General features: G+C 39.2%; 1 protein-coding gene across 4 annotated transcripts in view; it reads right to left on the bottom strand.

The window, feature by feature from the left end:
* Positions 1-22536, bottom strand: part of rb1cc1 (RB1-inducible coiled-coil 1) — a 311576-nt gene that overhangs the window by 260737 nt on the left and 28303 nt on the right. For all 4 annotated transcript variants that reach the window (XM_043688321.2, XM_043688325.2, XM_043688324.2 and 1 more), the window contains 3 exons: positions 18711-18837; positions 16101-16271; positions 7452-7654 (listed from right to left, as the gene is read on the bottom strand). In XM_043688321.2, coding sequence (XP_043544256.2) covers positions 7452-7654; positions 16101-16271; positions 18711-18837 — 501 coding nt within the window. The remainder of the gene's footprint in view (positions 1-7451; positions 7655-16100; positions 16272-18710; positions 18838-22536) is intronic.

Raw genomic sequence — 22536 nt, 5'->3', positions numbered from 1 at the left:
ATGTATTTTGCAAGGCAGCACTCCATCATATGGATCTATGTTGTTATGTTTTCACTGAGAGCAATAAAAAGATAATTGTTTGGAGTATCAGCCAAAGCACTCTTACATTAGTAAATTGGTGATTTCTGTAATTCCACTTGAATAGGAGTTTCCAAATGCTGAACCAGCAATTTCTACTACCTGCAGCTTACACCTTGTAATTCACCATCACATTTCCCTGCACAAATGACTTGTCTGACGAGTTGGCTTGAATTTAAAGTTTGGGAACCGTGGTCTCCTCAAACAGCAACTTTTAACTTCAGAAAAACATTTCTGGGAAAGTATCAGATCACGTTTGTCGATTTAGTCAGCAAGATCAAGTGACGCATTTAATTTGATACTATCGTTGTAAGAGGTTAACAAGTCAAGATACTGACACGAGGTCATTGCTCACACAGAACTCTTTTACAGACTCTACCACTGTCCGCATATATCACTGAATTATAGTATCCAGGTCATTGGTAATCACTCATGTCATGAATGATTCTTTCTTGTGGATGGTTGGGTTTAAGATAGGTCCAAGCATTGGGATATTGTTGCAATATGGTTTAAGAATCCTAATTTAAATCTTACAGCATTCCCCATGGTGAGGGCATTGGTCATCAGGCAGCAAAGGTGGTGGTGGATTGGCAGCTTGATCAGCTGCCCTTCTTTTCTATCCTTCCTGCCATTCTTTTAGTGAGCATGCTTTTATTGATTGGAAGGTCTTAATACCATTTTTGATCAAAGATTCCCATTTTGATCATGATTAAAACATTGATAGCATATGCAGAATGTTAATAGATCAGGTCTTTATGGAGAAATGGAAATTATTTTCGTTTAACTCCCATGAAAGCAGGCTGTCTGGTGTGAAACACTTGTTAGTCAATCTTGGATCAATTGTTGAAATGTTTCTATATTTGGCAGATCAGCATCTTTCTTTTGTTATACTACTTGATTCACAAGATCCTAAGAAAACATTGAATGCATGGTTCTAAGGCATTGATACAGCAAAAAAGATGTTTAAGTTTAAGTTTCAGTTCCACAGAAAAAAAGTGCAGGGAGAACTGCTAGCCAGGAGACATTACTGTTGATCTGATATCCCAGTTCCAGAGGGTGAGCGAACGCGTGAGGAGGTGCATTACCAGATCCATACGAACTTTTGGATAGATGTGGGAAATGAAGGACATCTGTCAACACTTCACCGTGAATATCAATTGAAAGCTCTTCGATACATTTGGTGCAAGTTGATTGAGGACTTTCAACTTCATGGGCAAATTGCAGGCTTTCATAGGTTTTCATGAGTTTTTTTTCAATTCTGCATCAGTAACATTATGTAACTCATTTTTCCTCAGTTAAAATGAAGGGAGATCATCAGCCTTGCGCCTGCTTATGTATCTACCCAGATACGCCTTCAACATCGCCAACTTGCCTGCTTCCACCCCCGCCGCTGCAAGTGCATTCTAGGTACCCATCATCCTCAGTGTGATAAAGTTTCTCCTCAATTCTCTCCTAAACTTTCTCCCTCTCACCTTGAACCTGTGCTCACTTGTAGTTGATCTTTCCACTCTGGGAAAAGGCCTCTGACTATCTCCGCCTCATAATTTTGTCAACCTCGATCAGAGATAGAAATAAGTCTGGCAATAAGTAGTACAGGCTTGAAGGGCCTTTTCCTGTCCTGCATTGTATTGAAACGTTTTGCTGAACAAATGCTGCCTATCCTACAGAGAATTTCCAAATCCTGGAGTTCACCAATGTTCAGAAACCGAACAGAATTAGCCACGTAAATACTGTGGCTTCAAGTGCAAAACAAAAGGTCAAGAATTCTACAGTGAGCAACTCCCCTCACTTTTCCAAAGCCTATTCCATCATCTACAAGACAAAAGTCAGGAATGTCCTAAAAAGACTCTCTCCACTTGCTTCGGTGCTTGCAGCTCCAAAAACATTCAAGCAGCTCAACAGCAGTTTGCTCAATTAGCACAGCATCTACCATTTTAAACATTTATTTACTACTGTACCAAATGTGTAATGTCTGTAGCACTACATACAGTGAAGTAACTCAAAGTTTGGGAGAAGATGATTTGTAGCTCGGGTGCTCGTTGTTGTGTTTCTGTTCACCGAGCTGGGAATTTGTGTTGCAGACGTTTTGTCCCCTGTCTAGGTGACATCCTCAGTGCTTGGGAGCCTCCTGTGAAGCGCTTCTGTGATGTTTCCTCCAGCATTTATAGTGATTTGTACCTGCCGCTTCTGGTTGTCAGTTCCAGCTGTCCGTGGCAGTGGCCGGTATATTGGGTCCAGGTCGATGTGCTTATTGATTGAATCTGTGCCATGCCTCTAGGAATTCCCTGGCTGTTCTGTTTGGCTTGTCCTATAATAGTAGCGTTGTCCCAGTCGAATTCATGTTGCTTGTCATCTGAGTGTGTGGCTACTAAGGATAGCTAGTCATGTCGTTTCGTGGCTAGCTGGTGTTCATGGATGCAGACAGTTAGCTGTCTTCCTGTTTGTCCTATGTAGTGTTTTATGCAGTCCTTGCATGGGATTTTGTACACTACATTGGTTTTGCTCATGCTGGGTATCGGGTCCTTCGTCCTGGTGAGTTGTTGTCTGAGTGGCTGTTGGTTTGTGTGCTGTTATGAGTAACTCATCAAGCCTCTACTACCTCAGAAGGTGAAAGGCAGTAGATGTATGGGAATACCATCATTACTCACAGGTTCCCCTCTAAGTAACACACAATCTTGATGTGGAACTACATCACTGGTCCTTCTCTACTATAATCAAAATCCTGGCACTTCCTTCTAATAGCATGGTCAGTATACTTGCATTAGATGAACTGCAACTGTTCAAGAACAGCTCAACAGCAAGGACAATTCGAAATAGGTAACAAAACGCTAGCCTCATCCATGACATCCACAACTCAAGAAAGAATTTTAAAATGTCTTAATTCAAATTCGCAACTTGCACTCTCTCACTTTTCTAATACAAAAGTGGGTGCTTTGGTTTTGGTTTTCAACTGGTTGAAGCTTATTATCAAGGCAATAATTATTAGTTATTAGTCTGGGGAAACCCACCAATCACAAATTTTAGCACTGCTACAAGCAAAATTATGAATGCTGTTAATGCAATGGCACATTCTTGTTCAAGACCTGTTTTGACAGGGAAGCTGTGGTAGAATGAGAAGTCCCTGTGAACTTCAGAGTATCCCTGTAGCACCTTCCAAAGGACAGTTTGATTTTGAGCAAGGCACGTACAAATTTCTAGACTTTTCCTGAATTTTTTTGTGTTGTGAAGATGTTGGTTCCTACTCTGGTGAGACTTGGTGAGACCTCTGCTGCAATTCGTAAGAAGTGATCAAGAAATCACCTAACTCAGAATTCACCAACAGTTAAGAGCATTACTCTGCACCTGCAGTTCACGTTATCTTGCTTATTTTTTTTTTACAATCTCAAAGGCAACTTGGAATTTCATAATTACTGGACAATGTGGGTTTAGCATGGCCATCCATCTAACCTGTATATCTTTGGACTGTGGGAAGAAACTGGACCACCTGTCCATCACTGGCATATTGTGAAGACCAGAATCTATGTATTTTTAACCTAGTTTTGCAGTAGTTTTTACTTTGCCAAGCAATGGATCACTGTCAAGCACTCTTCTGATGTGAAATTCTCCACAGGGAATTTGGAATAAATGGTTCTACAAAGTGTTCTTTCCAGTGAGTACTGATACTACCCATGCCCAAGGAGACATTTGCTATCTTTGCATCTTCTTATGTTAAGTCATGAATTGACTTGAAAAATATCCCACATCATGTATGTCAGCAAAAAATTGAATTTCCTCAGCCTTCTGTTCTTTGAATCACAGGTTCTCAACTTTGGCTGTCAGGTGAGCAAGTGCTGTTTCTTTGGAATTTTGATCCAGTCATCAGGATGGAAATATTGTACAAGCAATGAGTTTGCATATTTCTGTATCGCTCACATCAAGCCAGCAGTGGTGTCTTTAGTCATCTGAGAGAGGAGACCTTGTGTGTAAATGGATTTCAATGATCGAGCAACATCAAATGAGACTGCAATGATGTAATTGGCATGTCTGTAGTTTCCAATTCATTTGGTCTTAATTCTGTCAGTTTGATGTTATTTGACAAGTGATTGTGTACACGTGACATCAGAACCTGGACCCCAGTTGTTCAGGATAAAATCAATTTTGATATGGGGATCAAATTTAGCATTTTAAATTCACTGATACAAAGCAAAGTGGGAATCAAATGTGTGCTATGAACATGTGCAAAGAGATTTCAAGAGGACTTGGAAAGTTAAATGAGTGCTCAAGAACACAGCAGATGGAAGGAATATGGATGATTGAGAGATTATCCACTTTGGTAGGAGGCACAAAGATGTAGAATATTGCTTAACTGTTGACAGGCTGGGACATGTTGATCTCGAAAAGGACCTGGACATCCCAGTTTAGAAGTCACAAAGTTAACATGCAGGTGCAAAGTATTAGAAAAGCCAGTGGGCTGTTGGCCATTCTCAAAAGAGGCGGAGTACGTAAGAACAGCAGTAGATCATTTAGCACCAAGTCTGTTCCACCATTGCATTAGATCATTGCTGATCTGTAGCCTAAATCCAAGTACCTACCTTTGGCTCATAATGCTTAATAGGTTTGCTTAACAAAAGATTATCTATCTCAGATTTAAAATTAACATGTGATCTAGCATCAACTACTCTATGTTGAAGAGAGCTCCAAACCTCCAAGACCCTTCCTTACATCTCTCCTAAATGGTCGAGCTCTAAATGTTTAGACTTTGTCCCCTAGCTGTAAAATCCCCAACCAGTGGAAATGGTTTATCATTATCTAAGTCTTTTCTTGTCAACATCCCAAAAACTTCACCCGTTTCCATTCCAAATTCAAGAAAACAAGACTAACCTGTTTAATCTCTTCTCATAATTTAACCCCCTAAGTCCAGGTATCATTCTTCCAAACCTATCTTGTACTCCCTCCGGACCGAAAATATCCTTAAGGTGTGGTACCCAGAGTACAGGAGTAAGGATGCATTACTTCAATTCTATAGGACCTTGGTGAGACTACGTCAAGAGAAACATGTACCATTCTGATCCTCTTACTTATGGAACAATATATGTTGGAAGAAATGTGGAATGCAGATTGCAGTGGAAATTCAGCAAACTAATTTCTGAGAAGGTTTGTCCACGTCAGCCTGTTTGAGAGACCCCACACAGACAACAAGCAAAACTAATGTCATTTACAAAATACCTTGCAAATGTAACAAACATTACAGCGGACAAACAAGCAGAAAACTAGCTGCCAGTATACATGAACATCAACTAGCCACAAAAAGACATGACCCACTCTCACTAATGTCAGATGAAAGAGAACAACACGTCCAGAGGACAAGCCAAACAGAGACACGCATGAGAATTCCGAGAAGCATGGCATTCCAACCGGAACTCTATCAACAAACACAGTCTTGGACCCCCATTTACCACCCTCATAAAAAAAACAGGAAATAACATTACCAACCCAAGGAAACCTAAACACATAAATAGAAAGCGGATCACTAACACCAGTGCTTCACCAGAGGCTCACTGATTATGTCACCTAGTATGGTGATGAAATGTTTGAAAATGGACCTTCCAGCAAGCAAACTTACATCCAGGACCTCAACCTGAGCTACAAATCTTCTTAAAATTCACTGACTCAGCCTTTCTTAGAACATGCAAAGAAAACAGCAAACCACAAACAACCAATAATCCAAAGCTGCTGAAGTGATGGGTTACTGCTGTCATAATGTTCCAAAACCCAAAAACCTTAAAATTCCCTGCAGTAGGGTATTCTGTACTGACAAAGATATCGTCATACATATGTATTAACAATACGCCACTGAATGTAACTGAACAATATATGAATACCAACATAACTGGGACCCTCTTCTTGATGCCCTTCCTCTAGTTTCTTGTTCTCATAAACATCCTTCCCCAATAAATGCACTGGGTGATTAAAACACACACGCTTGTAGAAACCAGCCATACTGCACAGCACTTTGTAGTTTGCTTTTTATCAAGATCAGACATTGAACATATCTATATGCCTATCCTCCAAATCCCTTCTGCCCATTCACTCACTCAGCAGCACCTCTACCTAATCACCATCTCACATTCACCAGCCCTTGTTCTCAACTCCAGACCTACCATTTACTCATCATCCTCTCCTCCCAGATACCTCAGCCAATGCACAAAGGCTTCTTTTCCCCAAACTTGGTAACCATCTCACTCAGCAGCGTTTCTTTCTAAGCTCCTCTCCATCCCACTCAGTCTTATAATGTTTCTTTCTAAATCCTCTCCCCACCCACTCACCAGCCAGTTTTATCACATCCCTAGGTCAAATACTCACTTTGCTGTCTGTCATCCCAACCTCTCCCTCCAACCTGCTGATACACAGGCTGATTTTATCCCAAACCCCAGTTCCTCTCAGGTTTCCACCAGGATGGAGATTGGGGATTGGGTAATAAATGTTGGCCAGTCAGCGATGCCCAAGCCTCATGAGTGAATAAAATTACAAAACAAAAACCTGTCAGTAACAGATCTCACCCTCCTAAATGGAATGAGTGAAAGCTAAAAAGCCTGCTCCTCAGTCTTATTATTAAAGAAGAGGTTTCAGATTTTGGGATTCCCTTTTCACAGATTTGGCAGCATTTGGAGGTAGCAGAAGGTGGTGGTGGGAGGAATCAGAAAAAAAAAACGACTAGAATTCCATTATCCAAAACTCAGACTAATGCCATTTCCCATCCTTCTGCACTTCCTCATAATAGACAACAGCAGTTATTTAGAATGAATGATTTTATCGAACGTGATCTGAAAAATATACATACCATACAATAATGCAGTCAAATCAAAGACTACTGTTATCCAGTATTTGGCATCACAAGCTAACAAGATATGAAATCAAATACTGTACACTGTTCCCAACCTCACTTTCTAGAGATGAACTATACATGGATGTCTCATTGTAGGTCAAGCTCATACATGCCCTTATGCATGACAGAAAATATAGATGATTAGCTGGAAGTGGAGTAGAGGAAGAATTGAAGGATTCATAATCTCAATAGAGAATGCCAATTGTTTGGCCACTTCTATAACTCCCTGTTCAAACTAATGAAGCACCACAGAAACATAATAATAATAAATAATAATAATAAATAATAACAATAACAAGAATAATAATAACAATAACAAACAACATTTTTAAAATGTGTAATTCATGAATACCACATACAGGTATTGCTATAGTGTCTAAGCAAATAAAAATAATCTATGCATGATTCAAGCATTTTAACAAGTTGTGGTGGATTCCAAGGTGACAATATAACTTCCAAAAGCACACATTATAAATACTTAACAGTTCTACAATTTATAAACACCTACTTTGTAAGTTTTTGCTTAATATCTTCCACAGAATGTTCGTAACTGTTGTATGCATTTTCAAACTTTGCCAGCAGCTTTTGGAAAGAATGTGTGCAGTCCTCCAAATTGGCCATAATGGCAGCCCAACCTTGATGCTGAAGATGTTCATCATGGACCAATCTTTCACAGAATGAACAAAGCTTCTTTGCTACTTCATACATCTCCTACCCAAGAAAACAAGAGCACAATATCAACTCATTTCCATGGTAACCTATGCACATTATTAAATCAGAATTTGTGGGGTACTTCATTCTTCAAATGACTTTGCTGATATGCTGTTAATTATTCAAATCTATATGCTTGAAAGCAAAGATGAACAAAAATGAGGATTTTTCAGGACAAAATCAACTACAAAACAATAAATCAAATCAAACAAATCAATTAGAATATTTTGTTTTCCACAGATGTAAGGTGAAACTTAGCAGATGCAATCCAGTCGAAACATACACACACCTAGCAGAATATTTTTTGCAACGATTTATACAAGATGACAATGCATTAAAGACATATTACCTCTCGATGATTTTTTAAAGGACCATGGAAATAAGATCAGAGACTGATGGCCTGCAAATTTCCACCACAAGCTACCATATTCCCACTTCCTGGCCATTTGGGAATATGTTGGTTTTGGGAAGAAAGCTCCACCAGTGGGCTGGAATAAATTAGGCATCATTAAGGGTGTATTAAAGCCACACTACGGATGCCAACTGGCATCTTCCAGTCAGCATGCAGAATCCCATCAAGGCTAAAACATGATCCAGGGATGGAGATAACTGCCACCATCACACAAGAATTGGAACAGATTCTATCTCCTCTTTCTCACCTCTCAACAACATGATTGTGAGATGGCCAGAGTTTTACTTTTGTCTTTAATATAGCCTTCATAGGGCATCTGTACCACAAGTTGCCTTGTCTCTTCCTATGACTTTCGAGCCTCTAATGCTGGGACTGTCGATCTCTCAAGACTGGAGTGTTGGGTCATCTACTTGCCGTCCAACTCAGGACTGAGCCTGCTCATTATGCTCAATGGGATTGTAATTGACCAACTTGGGTGGAAAATTTTAATATGATGCAGGTCAATACCCAGAAATACACTTGAGGACCTCCTATCCCAGTACTAGACTGGAGCCCAAGTTATCTAAAAGTGCATCATATCAAATTACATTTGAACATTGCCAGATGTTTCACAGATAAGCAATGCTGCCAAACATTGCACAGCAATTTCCATTAATGATCAATAAAAGTAGCAAATTTAAGGGATATGTGCTGAACAATTCGAAATGAAATTAGACTATCACAGAAAACAAAAATGCAGAGAAAGGGCACAGCATAGAACTAGTTCAATTGCTTTTGTTGGGAACCAATACTGACATGATGGGATGAAGAGCCTCCTTCTGTGCTAGGTCCATTTTATTCTGAGATTGTATTCAAAGAGAACTATTCTGCGCTTGACATTCATACCGTGACAATGCTGTAGCTTTAAGAGGTTATTTTGTCCTTTTTTCTTAAAAAAAAAGAGATTGAACAAGAGAGGAGTTGGCTGTAAGAAAGTAAACAACCTGAGAGGCCTCGAGTATTTTTTGAGGAGAAAGTGAGGTCTGCAGATGCTGGAGATCAGAGCTGGAAATGTGTTGCTGGAAAAGCGCAGCAGGTCAGGCAGCATCCAGGGAACAGGAGAATCGACGTTTCGGGCATAAGCCCTTCTTCAGGAATGAGGAAAGTTTGTCCAGCAGGCTAAGATAAAAGGTAGGGAGGAGGGACTTGGGGGAGGGGCGTCGGAAATGTGATAGGTAGAAAGAGGTCAAGGTGAGGGTGAAAGGTCAGACTGGGGTGGGGGCGGAGGTTCGGGAAGAAGATTGCAGGTTAGGAAGGCGGTGCGGAATTCGATGGATTTGACTGAGACAGGGTGGGGGGAGGGGAAATGAGGAAACTGATGAAATCCGAGTTCATCCCTTGTGTTTGGAGGATTCCTAGGCGGAAGATGAGGCGTTCTTCCTCCAACCGTCGTTTTGTGTGGAAAACGACGGTTGGAGGAAGAACGCCTCATCTTCCGCCTAGGAACCCTCCAACCACAAGGGATGAACTCGGATTTCACCAGTTTCCTCATTTCCCCTCCCCCCACCCTGTCTCAGTCAAATCCATCGAATTCAGCACCGCCTTCCTAACCTGCAATCTTCTTCCCGACCTCTCCGCCCCCACCCCAGTCTGACCTTTCACCCTCACCTTGACCTCTTTCCACCTATCACATTTCCGACGCCCCTCCCCCAAGTCCCTCCTCCCTACCTTTTATCTTAGCCTGCTGGACAAACTTTCCTCATTCCTGAAGAAGGGCTTATGCCCGAAACGTCGATTCTCCTGTTCCCTGGATGCTGCCTGACCTGCTGCGCTTTTCCAGCAACACATTTCCAGCTCGAGTATTTTTTTTTTTAAAACAAAGTTGTAACGATGGAGGCAGCTTGACTCAGCGGGGCCAGCTATTACAGAATGGAATTTCAAGTTTTATTTTAGGTTTAGCTTTAAGCATTTGTTGTTGAGGGCTTGAAGAGGTAGAAGCTATCTTTCCACTCTCTTGGTGACAGCTAGAAGCTGGGTAACTCTGCTGCTGAGTTACCAAAGAGAAAATTTTACTAAATTTTCCTTTATGGTGTAGGTTTGATATCCAGACGTTTCATTACCTGGCTAGGTAATGAAACGTCTGGATATCAAACCCACAGCTCAGCGAGCAAACCTACACTCTAAACCTCAACCTGAGTTACAAACCTTCACAAACCTTGCAATTTTCCTTTATCCCCAAATGAGTGTGTTTATGGGACACTACTATATTGGAACAGTTAATTAGAAATAGTTACTCTTTTTAACATCCAGTTAAGTTTTCCAAGAGAGCTAAATTATTTTATGTTCTTCTTTCTCTTGAATGTATTTTAACTATAGAGTTTGAATAAATGGTTTTTGCTTAACAGTAGTTTGACCAGTCACATTTGTCTAAAGAAAAAGTAGCAGTTAGGGTCAAGGCTACCTTGTTAAACTGTTGGGGGTGTCTGGTCTGGTCCATAACAATATCCATCTGAACATGAAGAGCTTTGGTCCAACCCAGGAAAGCCCAAGTCCTGCCCATAAAAGGCAGCACAAAGTCAACCATGCTTATCATTCTACCTTTGGTGATCAGCAAAGAGATAGAAAGGACTATTTACAGTGATATCAAACAGCAATAGAAAGGAATAATCTGCTTGCAAATGTTCTGTCTAGGTTCTGCCAGGGCCTCTCAATTCCTGACCTTATTCTAGCCCTGCTCTTAATATGGAGACAAGGTGGGAGCGACACTGACATCAGGTCAGCAGCTGATAACATCTGGGGCGCACAGTAGATCAGTGGCTAGCACTGGTGTCTCACAGCGCCAGAGATCCGGATTCGATTCCATGCTTGGGTGATGAGTCTACACATTCTTCCTGTGTCTGTGTGCGTTTCCTCCAGGTGATCTGGTTTCTTCCACGTCCAAAGATATGCAGGTTAGATGGATTGGCCGTGCTAAACCCATAGTGTCCAGCAATGTATAGGCTAGAAGAGAATCCCTACAGTATAGAAACAGGCTCTTCAGCCCAACAAGTCCACACCGACTTTCCGAAGAGTAATCCACCCAGGACCCATTCCCCTACCCTATTATCCTATATTTACCCTGACTAATGCATCTAACCTACACATCCCTGAAGACTATGGGCAATTTAGCAAGGCCAATTCATCTAACCTGCACATCTTTGGATTGTGGGAGTAAACTGGAGCACCCAGAAAAAACCCACGCAGATACGGGGAGAATGTGCAAACTCCACACGGACAGTCACCTGAGGATGGAATCAAACCTGTATCCCTTGCGCTAAGAGACAGCAGTGCTAACCACTGGGCCACCATGCCGTCCCACATTAGTCAGGTTAGCCATGGGAAATGCAGGGTTACAGGGATAGGATGGCAGTGTGGGTCTGGATGGGATGCTCTTTTGAGAGTTGGTGTGGACTCGATGGGCCAAATAGTCTGTTCCCATACTGTAAGGATTCTGTGATTCTAAGAGTATGGCAGCAAGGTGCCTCAGCAAAACTAGAATCAGGAACTTTCTGCTGGTCAGAATCATACTAAGCATGAAGGAAGATAATCAACAGTTCCTGAGCCTAGCCATCATCAGCTACTCCAATGACCTTGCCTCCATTACAAGGTGAACATTCAACATAACATCCATCATTAACTTCCTTCATCACCAACAGCAGCAGAGAACCATCTAAGAGATACATTGCAATAACCTGCCAAGCTTCCTTCATCAGCATCTTCCAAACCTGCAACCTGAACCACCTAGGAAAACAAAGACAACGAATACATGGAAACACCACCACCTAAAAGTTTCCCTTTAAGCCATATATCATCTTGATTTGGAACTATATTGCTGTTTCTTGGCTGTCACTGGTTCAAAACGTGGAAATCCTTTACTATTAACAATGTGGGGGACCTACATCAAGGACTGCAACAGTTCGTGAAGGCAATTACCCTTCAAGGGCAATCAGGAATAGACAATTATAAAACTACTAGGGAAATTAACTTTAATGACTAATTTAGAATATTCATAATCATACTAAGTATATTTATTGATTAAAATAATTTCATATTACTTTGTTTAAATTTAACTGACATAGATTTAGTACAGCAAACGTTTTTCATTAACCAGTACTGATGGAACCAGGATTGTGGTGGTTGATCAAATATTCTGGTTGATCAAGAGGTCCACATTATCAATGTAAAAACACAAACTAAGTAATAGAAATGTAATGCAGGGGGTATACACATCACTGTTATTCTTTATTTACAGCATAAAGCACTTAAATAATAATGCAACTTTTCCTTAAATAAAACTTACCAGCAGAGAGCCTTCTCACTCACACTAAAATTGACTACCTGGTCCTTGCAGTGCTGGTGATAATATAGTAAATGTCTGGTATTTGAGATATATAATTTTTGTTGGTTATCAAGAGTGCCAGTTCACAGGGTGCTGGTTAAAACAAAGTCTTAATATCATGTGATTCTGCTTGGCCCTACTTGACAAAGAAATGCACCACAGGATTGTGGAAAGAAAGAAAACATACTAACACATTTCAAAATTACAGAACAAGTGCCAGAGATTCCTGTTTAGCTGATTTCACAAAACGCAATCTTCAAAGTTGAATAAAAAGAGTTAACATTCTCCCAGTTTATCAGAGTTCCTCATAAAAACCTTCAATTATATAGATTGGTAATGACTAAGCCTAGTACCAGGCACTAGATAGGTATTGAGAAGGTTGATGTAGTTCTGACAGAACTGTGCAGGACTTTCCATTATTCATGTGAGAACTTTAATTCTTGAAGGCATGATCTGGAGCCAAAATATCAGGTCTGGTTCATAACAGCATCCCTATGGGATAGAATGTATACTCTGTCACAGAAACAAAAGTTCTGCGATTAGATTAGATTAGACTACTTAGTGTGGAAACAGGCCCTTCGGCCCAATAAGTCCACACCGACCCTCCGAAGAGCAACCCACCTAGACCCATTCCCCTACATTTACCCCTTCACCTAACACTACAGGCAATTTAGCATGGCCAATTCACCCAACCTGCACATTTTTTTTTGGACTGTGGGAGGAAACCAGAGCACCTGGAGGAAACCCATGCAGACACGGGGAGAATGTGCAAACTCCACACAGACAGTTGCCTGAGGCAGGAATTGAACCGGGGTCTCTGGCACTGTGAGGCAGCAGTGCTAACCACTGTGCCACTATAGACATCTCATTGGTTCAAAGTGATGGCTAGTTCAACTTATCAGAGGTTCAGATGACAAAGTGACACTCAGGGCAAAATCTAACTAAGAATGCTGTGGAAAAAAATGCCAGTGAGAAAGTAATTAGTTAGCAGACAGAAAGAATATTGATAAAAGAGTCAAGAGGAACATAAAAAGGATAAAATGCTGAAAAAGCAGTACATCTCATTAAAAGAGCAAGTTCAGAGCATTTGAAGGAGGGTCTCAAACTTTACAAGAATGCTGTAAGCATACATACCTGTTTACAATCCTCAAATCACTGTAGACTGTTACATTTCCAGAAAATGAATATGATTTCACCCTTTCCCACTAATCTTCACCCCTTTGATATTTATTAAGCATGATTTACATCGTATACCAATGCCTGCAGTGTTTGACAACTGATCATTGTGAACAAAGTTCCTCCACATTAGCAATGCTGTACCAATATTTTAATATATTGTTGCAATTTCATTTTAACTCTGATGTTCCATTTAAAGCAAGTCAATAAAAAGATTGGTTCCATTGCTCTGGAGTTCCTTACAAATATAATTTCTAATTTCCAAGCAATATGTACATATTCAAAAAGTGCACAATATAATTGAGGAGCCAATTACTACTTGCAATGTAGAACAACAATGACCCAAATGTAGAAAAACTTTCCTCAAAACATGAACCAGACAAAAATCTTAAGTGTAAAGTTGATTTTTTTAAAAAAACACATGCATAATTGATATCTACAGTAATTAAATGTTTCCCTATATGTGTGAATCATGCACAAGATCCCTGTGCACTTGGCTAAAATATTAAGTATCTAATTTGCTACTTCTGAAGTGCTTTCCAGTTTGAATGCCCAACCTAGATATTTTCGTCTGACTTCCTACTGTCTAGCCACAGTAATATTGTGGCTCCTCAATTATATTGTACACTTTTTGAATATGTACATATTGCTTGGAAATTAGAAATTATATTTGTAAGGAACTCCAGAGCAATGGAACCAATCTTTTTATTGACTTGCTTTAAATGGAACATCAGAGTTAAAATAAAATTGCAACAATATATTAAAATATTGGTACAGCATTGCTAATGTGGAGGAACTTCGTTCACAAAGTTATTTGGTGGTCAGTTTTACAGATTTGCAATAAGAAAAGGTGCAGTCATTTTAAAGTTCCCTCTTCAGTGCTTTTAAACCTAGCTTCACAAATTAAGTTGATCAGATGCATGAAATAAAATCTGCAGAGCAGAGATTTTGGACTTCTTTGGAAATTTATGTCGATGCCAGAGCTACCTAATGTGATAAATATGGACTGGCAAAGTATCCCAGTTGAGATACGGATTCAAGTTATTTAGATTATGTAATATTTCTCAAAGAAGGGATGACTCTTAACTAAAGGTTAGTATCAGAATCGGCTAAGTGTCTGATGAAAGTGAAATAAAGCTCCTGTTTACAGATGAAGTGTTAATTTTGTAGAGCTGTTGTGAGCAGCAGAATTAGGCACCTAATGGTTATTTCATTAATATTATGCTACAACTAGAAGCAGATGCTAGCTGTCACAGGAATTAAAGTTCAGGAATTTCATAGAAATGTAAGCTGTGGATTGTAAACTACTGACTTTCATAACGCACCCAAAATGGCTGATAGCACGATAATGAAGTTTGGCTAAAAATCTGGTTTGCCACTTCAGAGGCAAATGTGATGGGGAATACACTTTTATCACCATCACGTGTATGCAGATCATTTTCAGAAATACAAGAACACTGAAGCAGGCTTTCTAGTGAATCACCGTTTTGTTGTTTGTCCTCCATGCAAGTGAATTTATCTAATCACATTTACCCACTACTCCTACATACATCTTAGCCCTTTTCCCTCATCAACCTATTCTTAAACATTGACACTATCTTTCAGCAATTTTGACATTAAAAGATAGCTCTTAAAAGGAAACAAGTGCAAGATTTAAAATTAGCAGACTGTCTCCATTTGTACAAGTTAAAACACCGCAAAATTGGTGATAAAAAAAACCCCTGAAAAATATATTTTTACAATAAAAGGCAGACAGATAAATGACCAAATATTAATGAAGCTCATTTAATTGCAGGTTAACACTTCAAAAAGGTTCCATGGGAGTACTTATTTCAAGTTTCAGTCTACATTACAGAATTGCAAGGCATTACCACTCACTGGGGGAGCAGCAGCAACAAGGTAGGAAAAATTCCTCCATTAAACTTTTTTTTTTAAAATGTACATCGGATCCCTAATTTACAAACATCTTATATACAAATACTCGTATTTACGAATTAACTCTCATGCATGGATGTCATTTTTTAAAAGACTTGACATACTAACATATCCTGCACTTACAAATGGCTCTTTTTTTTTTGTCCTGCATTATGCCCTGACTCATACACAAATCAACTTACAAACGGATTCTGGATAGAAAATGTTTGCAACCTGGGGCCTACATCTAACACTGTACCTAAATAACATAAATCTGAAATTGTTAACTGAGATTCTGTATCAAAAAGGTGCATCTTCATGAATTAACATTTAATTTGAGTGGTACAACTGAGTAAACGTTGCACAAAGTCTCTCGTACAATGAGGACAAAACAAACAGTTTTCTATTTAGAGTACTGCTTTGGCAGATCAGAAATATGTTAGTTGATTAATACTGCTGCAATGATTTAGAGAACCATTTGAATTTCACGATAACATCAATTCAGAAAAATAATATTTCAACAATTACTTTCAGTAACTTGCATGAAGTGCAAACAAACCCCATGGATAGATTTTTGCCCATCTTACCACAGCAAGTTGAGTTCTAGAGGCTACTGTGTGAAATACAGCCGGCATCATAAGGGACTCCTCTACCTTAAGCCCCATCTCATTTTCTGCAGAAAATGTTGTCTTAGGTATAGTTGGTGCACGATCACACAGAATCATCTCTTTGTTGTACAGAAATATGGGATTTGTATCCTGTGATTTAAAAATGTATAAAAATAAATTCAGATTGGCTTTAGCTATGAATTCAAATCATCTTCCTACAAAACAGGAAGGATTAACCACTTTGTAACAGAAACTTATTAGAACACCCTGGCAATATCTTTAATGAATGTACAATTACAATGGCTATGCAAATTATGTTCCATCTGACATACGCATTTTAAATTAAAACACTGATTCAAATTCATACGCATCATACTAAATCCTGAAAACTTACTGCAATGCAAAATAAGACAAAAATGTAGACATTTCATGTTAAATATAGAGTACACCACATTAAATTATGGATAGATTAAAAAAGGCAATTTATTAAATTGCCATTTTCATTTGGTTACTTGCATCAATCTTACGTTTTACATGATACATTCTGAATCATACTTCTCAGGTACAAAACTTCTGCAGTCACAGTAACCATTTTGCTCCAAATAAACATCTAAAAAAAAATTGTCTTTATCCTGATACATTTAATGGTTTCAAAAGATGATATTTAACTAATGACACAGCATTTTCTTTGCTGAGAGTCTATCCTGAGACTTGACAGTGGGAGGGCAGAGCTGTGGGAAGCAAATAGCAAACATAGCATTCATTTCCAAATCTTGCTGATTGCCAATTCATTTTGTGCACATGTTGAATTCCAACTTTTTAACATCTAAACTTTCCTTTCCTCTTAACATTAGTTTCAATCCGTTTTCTCTGGAAAAAGATAGATAAATGCAACAAATCTCTCAAATTTTCAGATCCAAATACCAGAAATCAATCTTGGTTACTTTATTCTGAATGCACTAAGATCCTCCTAAACTTCATTTGAAAAAAATGGACACATGCTAAAAGTTCTCTCACTGAAAGCCAATATGTTTATAGTTAGTACAACTTGTTTCAATGCAAGATTACAATATAGACCTGATTTAGATTATTGATAACTATCTATCTAATACTGCCTGGTTACTTTTACTCCATAATTATCCCAAATTAACTGGCAACATTTTCATGCTTCCTGTTCCAATGTTCAAGGCCTTTAATCTCACTGCTAACTTCATCTTAATTATGCTAAATCTCTTTCAGCCTCTCCTTAGTCACAATGTTAGTCTAGTTTTCAGCCAATAAGCCATAACCTGGTTGATATTGAGGAGTTCGACTGATGTCTGTTTCCGTGTTGGTATCCTTTTTGGATCTATTTCATATCCTTACATGAAAGCACATTCAATTTGATGCTTTTGAGGAATTAATAGTAGAAAGGGATATTGTTGATTTTACAGCACAACAAAAGTCCTATGATAACAGTTGAATGCTTAATGGCTAATTTGTAAATTATAATAACAAAGAGGCAGCACGGTGGCTCAGTGGTTAGCAATGCAGCCTCACAGCGCCAGGGACCTGGGTTCAGTTCCTGCTTCGGGCAACTGTCTATGTGGAGTTTGCACATTCTCCCTGTGTCTGCGTGGGTTTCCTCTGGGTGCTCCGGTTTCCTCCCACAGTCCAAAGATGTACAAGTTACTTGAATTGGCCATGTTAAATTGCCTGATGTGTTAGGTGCATTAGTCAGGGGTAAATATAGGGAATGGGTCTGGGTGGGTTGCGCTTCGGAGGGACAGTGTGGACTTGTTGGGCCGAAGGGCCTGTTTCCACACTGTAGGGAATCTAATCTAATCTCCATGATCTTTAATCTATTATAAAATTTCAAATCAAACATCTTTAAATTGTGTATAATCATGAAATTTATCACAAACCAAAACTGCCCAAGATCACAGTTATGTATAACATGGTGACATAAAACATGAACTATGGAATGCAAAAGTCAACTGGCCGATTTAACATCTGGGGCTTAAATGGACTGCAGTTATATTTAAAAAGCAACCAGAAAAATGGCTTAAAATAGCAATAGGCTTCACCTATTGGTCAAATGTCCAAATTTCAACATGAATTGGAAAACAAACAAATTTAAATTAACATTTTATTCTAAGGCAAAGATTGCAATCACACATGCTTTTTTTTTAAATAAAAAAAAACACTTGGCTGTGCTTAATGTCACATTTCCATTTTTCCTCTGCATGAGCAAATAATAAGTGTTCTTTCTTTTATGCATTTAATTTGTTCCTTTCTGCTCAAGCAGACATTTGTTAACAACCATCTTAATTGGAGAGGGGTATAACCTTAAGTTAACAAACTTAAATCTTTGTTGTGGCCAATTGAGGTGGTTGAATGAGGAGCCAACTTATCCCCCTCATCTGGTCATGGCACAAAGAAATCTGTGATCTATATAGTAAAATAAACTTCAATCCAAAATAGTTTCATTTGGACTCTGCACTTAAAGCTTTAACCAGTGACTGCAACCTTGAAATTCTCAAAAATGCACACATTTTCTTTAAAACAACGGCGCATTTATTCAGCCACTTGAACTTAATGGTCACATACCGTCCCAGCACTGTAGCTACAAACACGTCTGTCAGCAACCATGCACTCTCCTCCATTGACGACCAACACTTGATGCTGAGTCGCGATCTTATATTTAGCTTGGATTGCATGCTTCAGATCTGCAACACTGAAGTTACAAATTCAGAACATTTACTTAAGAATAAAGTTAACTATCTCAATTTTGAATAATGCCTAACTAGAAATCATATTTTGCAAATTCAATTTATTACAAATTATAACTTACACATTAAATACACATTTTACAAGATCACAATTTTTCATTAATTTTGGCAAACTAAGTACAAAAAATTTGAGAGAGGATTTGGTATTTGTTGGGCCACATGGTCAGATAATAGCAACATGAGTTCACGTAGACAGCTAGTAATATTTTCATTAGTATGCCACGATACAGGTAGATATTGTTACTTGGGAATCTGAATTTTAAAGTAGAGGTGATTAGGTTTTCAGTTTCCGTTCTGTGAAGGGTAGGTTTTTGTTTGAAAAGTCAGGAAGTTACTTGGTACAGTCAGCTAAATGCATAATTTCCAAATTGTATGAAACTAAGATACATGCCTAAATGGGATAAAGTGAGGACTGCAGATGCTGGAAATCAGTGTCAAAAAGTGTGGTGCTGGAAAAGCATAGCCAGTCAGGCAGCAGCCGAGGGGCAGGAGAGTCAACGTTTCGAGCATGAATTATTCATCAGGAAACTTCCTGATGAAGAGCTCATCCTCGAAACGTCAACCATATATGTGCTTAAATATCTATTATTTAATTGATGAAGTATGTACAATGATGAGTTTTACAACATATAGAAAAAATGGAGGAGTCAGCTTCAGCCTTGGAGTTTCATCCTAGCAGAAGAGTAATTTGTTAAACCTGCTGACTGTGGGAGTTTGCTTTATGGAATTGCTAGATTCTGAGAGTTGGTAGAAAACTTTGGGCTGTCAGAACCAAAAAGGAATCCATAACCTCAGAAATGAAACAAGTCAGTTAAAGAAATTGAGGAGTTAAAATATGAGTGATACTTCACTAGGATGAAGTATCTATAAAGGACTGGCTAAGAAATGAATTGAATATCTATTTTTGCTGTTAATGTTAAGATTTTTTGAAATTATAATTTCGCTTTGTTATTGCCCTTCAATGCAATAAACTTGTGTTTGTGTGTTAAAAGAACACTGGCAAGCCAGTACGTTTGGTGACTAATTGCCACAGTAACCAAACTGCAAAAATAAAACTCATCATCTATTAAATCAGGTCTTACTTTGAGATCTGATTTGCCCAGAATTAACATCAAGTGGATGATTGAATACTCTCTATTTCATATTGCAGAATTCTATGTTCCCGCATCTCTGTCATTGAAACACATCACAGCATTTAAGAGTACAGAGATTATGTTGGAACTGCATACAACATGGTTAGGCCACAGCTACACAATGTGAGCAATTCTAGAATTCATATTATAGGAGGAATCTGATAGCATTGGAAAGGTTGTGGAGGAGATTTATCAGGAGGTTGCCAAGGCTGGAGAGTTTCAGCAATGAAGAGAGATTGAACAGAGCAGGGTGGTTTTCCTTAGAGCAGAAAAAACTGAAAGGACATGATTGAGATGTATAAAATTACGAGGGGCATAGATACAGTAGACAGAAATAAATTTCTTCCCACGATGAAGGATCATTGCTTAGGGGACACAGATTTAAAATAAAAGGCAGAAGGTTTAGAGGAGACAAGGATTATTTTTGCCCACCCAGAAGATGGTGGGAATGTGGAATGCACTGCCTGTAAAGGATGGTAGAGGCAGAAACCTTTGTAGAGTCGTAGAGATGTACAACATGGAAACAGACTCTTTGGTCCAACTCATCCATGCCGACCAGATATCCCAACTTAATCTAGTCCCACTTACCAGCTCATATCCCTCCAAGCCCTTCCTAGTCATATATCCATCCAGATGCCTTTTCAATGTTGCAATTGTACCAGCCTCCCCCACTTCCTCTGGCAGCCCATTCCATACATGCACCACCCTCCGCATGAAAATGTGGCCCCTTAGGTCTTTTACATCTTTCCCCTCTCACCCTAAACCTATGTCCTCGAGTTCTGGACTCCCACCCCAGGGAAAAGACCTTATCTATCCATGACCTTCATGATTGTATAAACCTCTATCAGGTCACCACTCAGCCTCTGACACTCCAGTGAACACAGCCCCAGCCTATTCAACCTCTCCCTATAGCTCAAATCTTCCAACCCTGGCAACATCCTTGTAAATCTTTTCTGAACCCTTTCAAGTTTCACAACATCTTTCCAATAGGAAGGAGACCAAAACTGCACGCAATATTCCAAAAGTGGTCTAACCAATGCCCTGAACAGCCACAACATGACCTCCCGACTCCTGTACTCAATACTCTAACCAATAAAGGAAAGCATACCAAACGCCTTCTTCACTATCCTATCTACCTGCGATTCCACTTTCAAGGAGCTATGAACCTGCATGCCAAGGTCTCTTTGTTCAGCAATACTCCCTAGGATCTTACCATTACATGTTTACGTCCTGCTAAGATTTGCTTTCCCAAAATGCAACACCTCATTTATCTAAATTAAACTCTATCTGCCACTCCTCAGCCCATCTGATCAAAATCCCATAGTACTCTAGAGGTAATCTTCTTTGCTGTCCACTACACCTCCAATTTTGGTGTCATCTGCAAAATTACTAACTCTACCTCCTATGTTCACATTCATTAAATGTAACATTTTAAGGAGCATTTGCAATGCTAAGACATGAGGCTATGGGCCAAAACTTCGATCCCTCAATTAAACCATGACTTTCAATAGAAAAAGAATGTCATAGCAACCAGGTTGGCAAAGTGACTCATAAGATGAAGAATGAACTGAGAAAATGGGAATAGTTAGGTGTCTGCTTTTGACTAGCACGGATTTGATGAGCCCAAGGGCATTTATGTGAGGATCTCCATGGCTTTATCACAATTTAGTTCAACTGCAAAGGATTTATTAAATATCAACCGAGGTATAAAAGATGCATTGATGTGTTGAATTATTGACCTTAAGTGCAGAGTTGCTGCCAGCACAAATATGACCGGAATTCACAAATTAGATCATTCAGAAATAAACCATAAAAAAGTACTAACTTTATATCACGATGCATGCTAGGTTATGGATCATTATGTCTATTTCTTGTAGTATTACATGGCCAAAAACTTATTCTAGATCATAATAGGCGGAAGCATGTTAAAAATGTTAAAGATAGGACTTCATCCACGTGGTTATAAGTTTTCAAATTTAAGTCTTAGGAAAAGCCAAGATCAAACATGGCACTTCATGCACTAATATTTTTCCCAATGCAAAGTTGTACTTAAAATAAAAATCTCAATTTTGTCCAAAAGCACCATACAGCAAAGGAAATAATTTGTTGATTTTAACAGATAAGAAATTGCACAAGATACACCAGTATTAAAAAAACGTGATCATTGGAGTTTGGATCATCCTGGCCAAAGTAAGACTTGAGCTGAAAATGTGTTGCTGGAAAAGCAGGTCAGGCAGCATCCAAGGAACAGGAGAATCGACGTTTCGGGCAAAAGCCCTTCTTCAGGAATGAGGAAAGCGTGTCCAGCAGGCTAAGATAAAAGGTAGGGAGGAGCTTTGGAAATGCGATAGGTGGAAGGAGGTCAAGGTGAGGGTGATAGGCCGGAGTGGGGTGGGGGCGGAGAGGTCAGGAAGATGATTGCAGGTTAGGAAGGTGGTGCTGAGTTCGAGGGATTTGACTGAGACAAGGTGAGGGGAGGGGAAATGAGGAAACTGGAGAAATCTGAGTCCA

This window comes from Chiloscyllium plagiosum, unplaced genomic scaffold (genome assembly GCF_037043375.1).
Source record: "Chiloscyllium plagiosum isolate Xiang-an unplaced genomic scaffold, Cpla_swu_hap1 HiC_scaffold_4, whole genome shotgun sequence".
Lineage (NCBI taxonomy): Eukaryota > Metazoa > Chordata > Chondrichthyes > Orectolobiformes > Hemiscylliidae > Chiloscyllium > Chiloscyllium plagiosum.
This window is presented reverse-complemented; position numbering and strand designations above follow the sequence as displayed.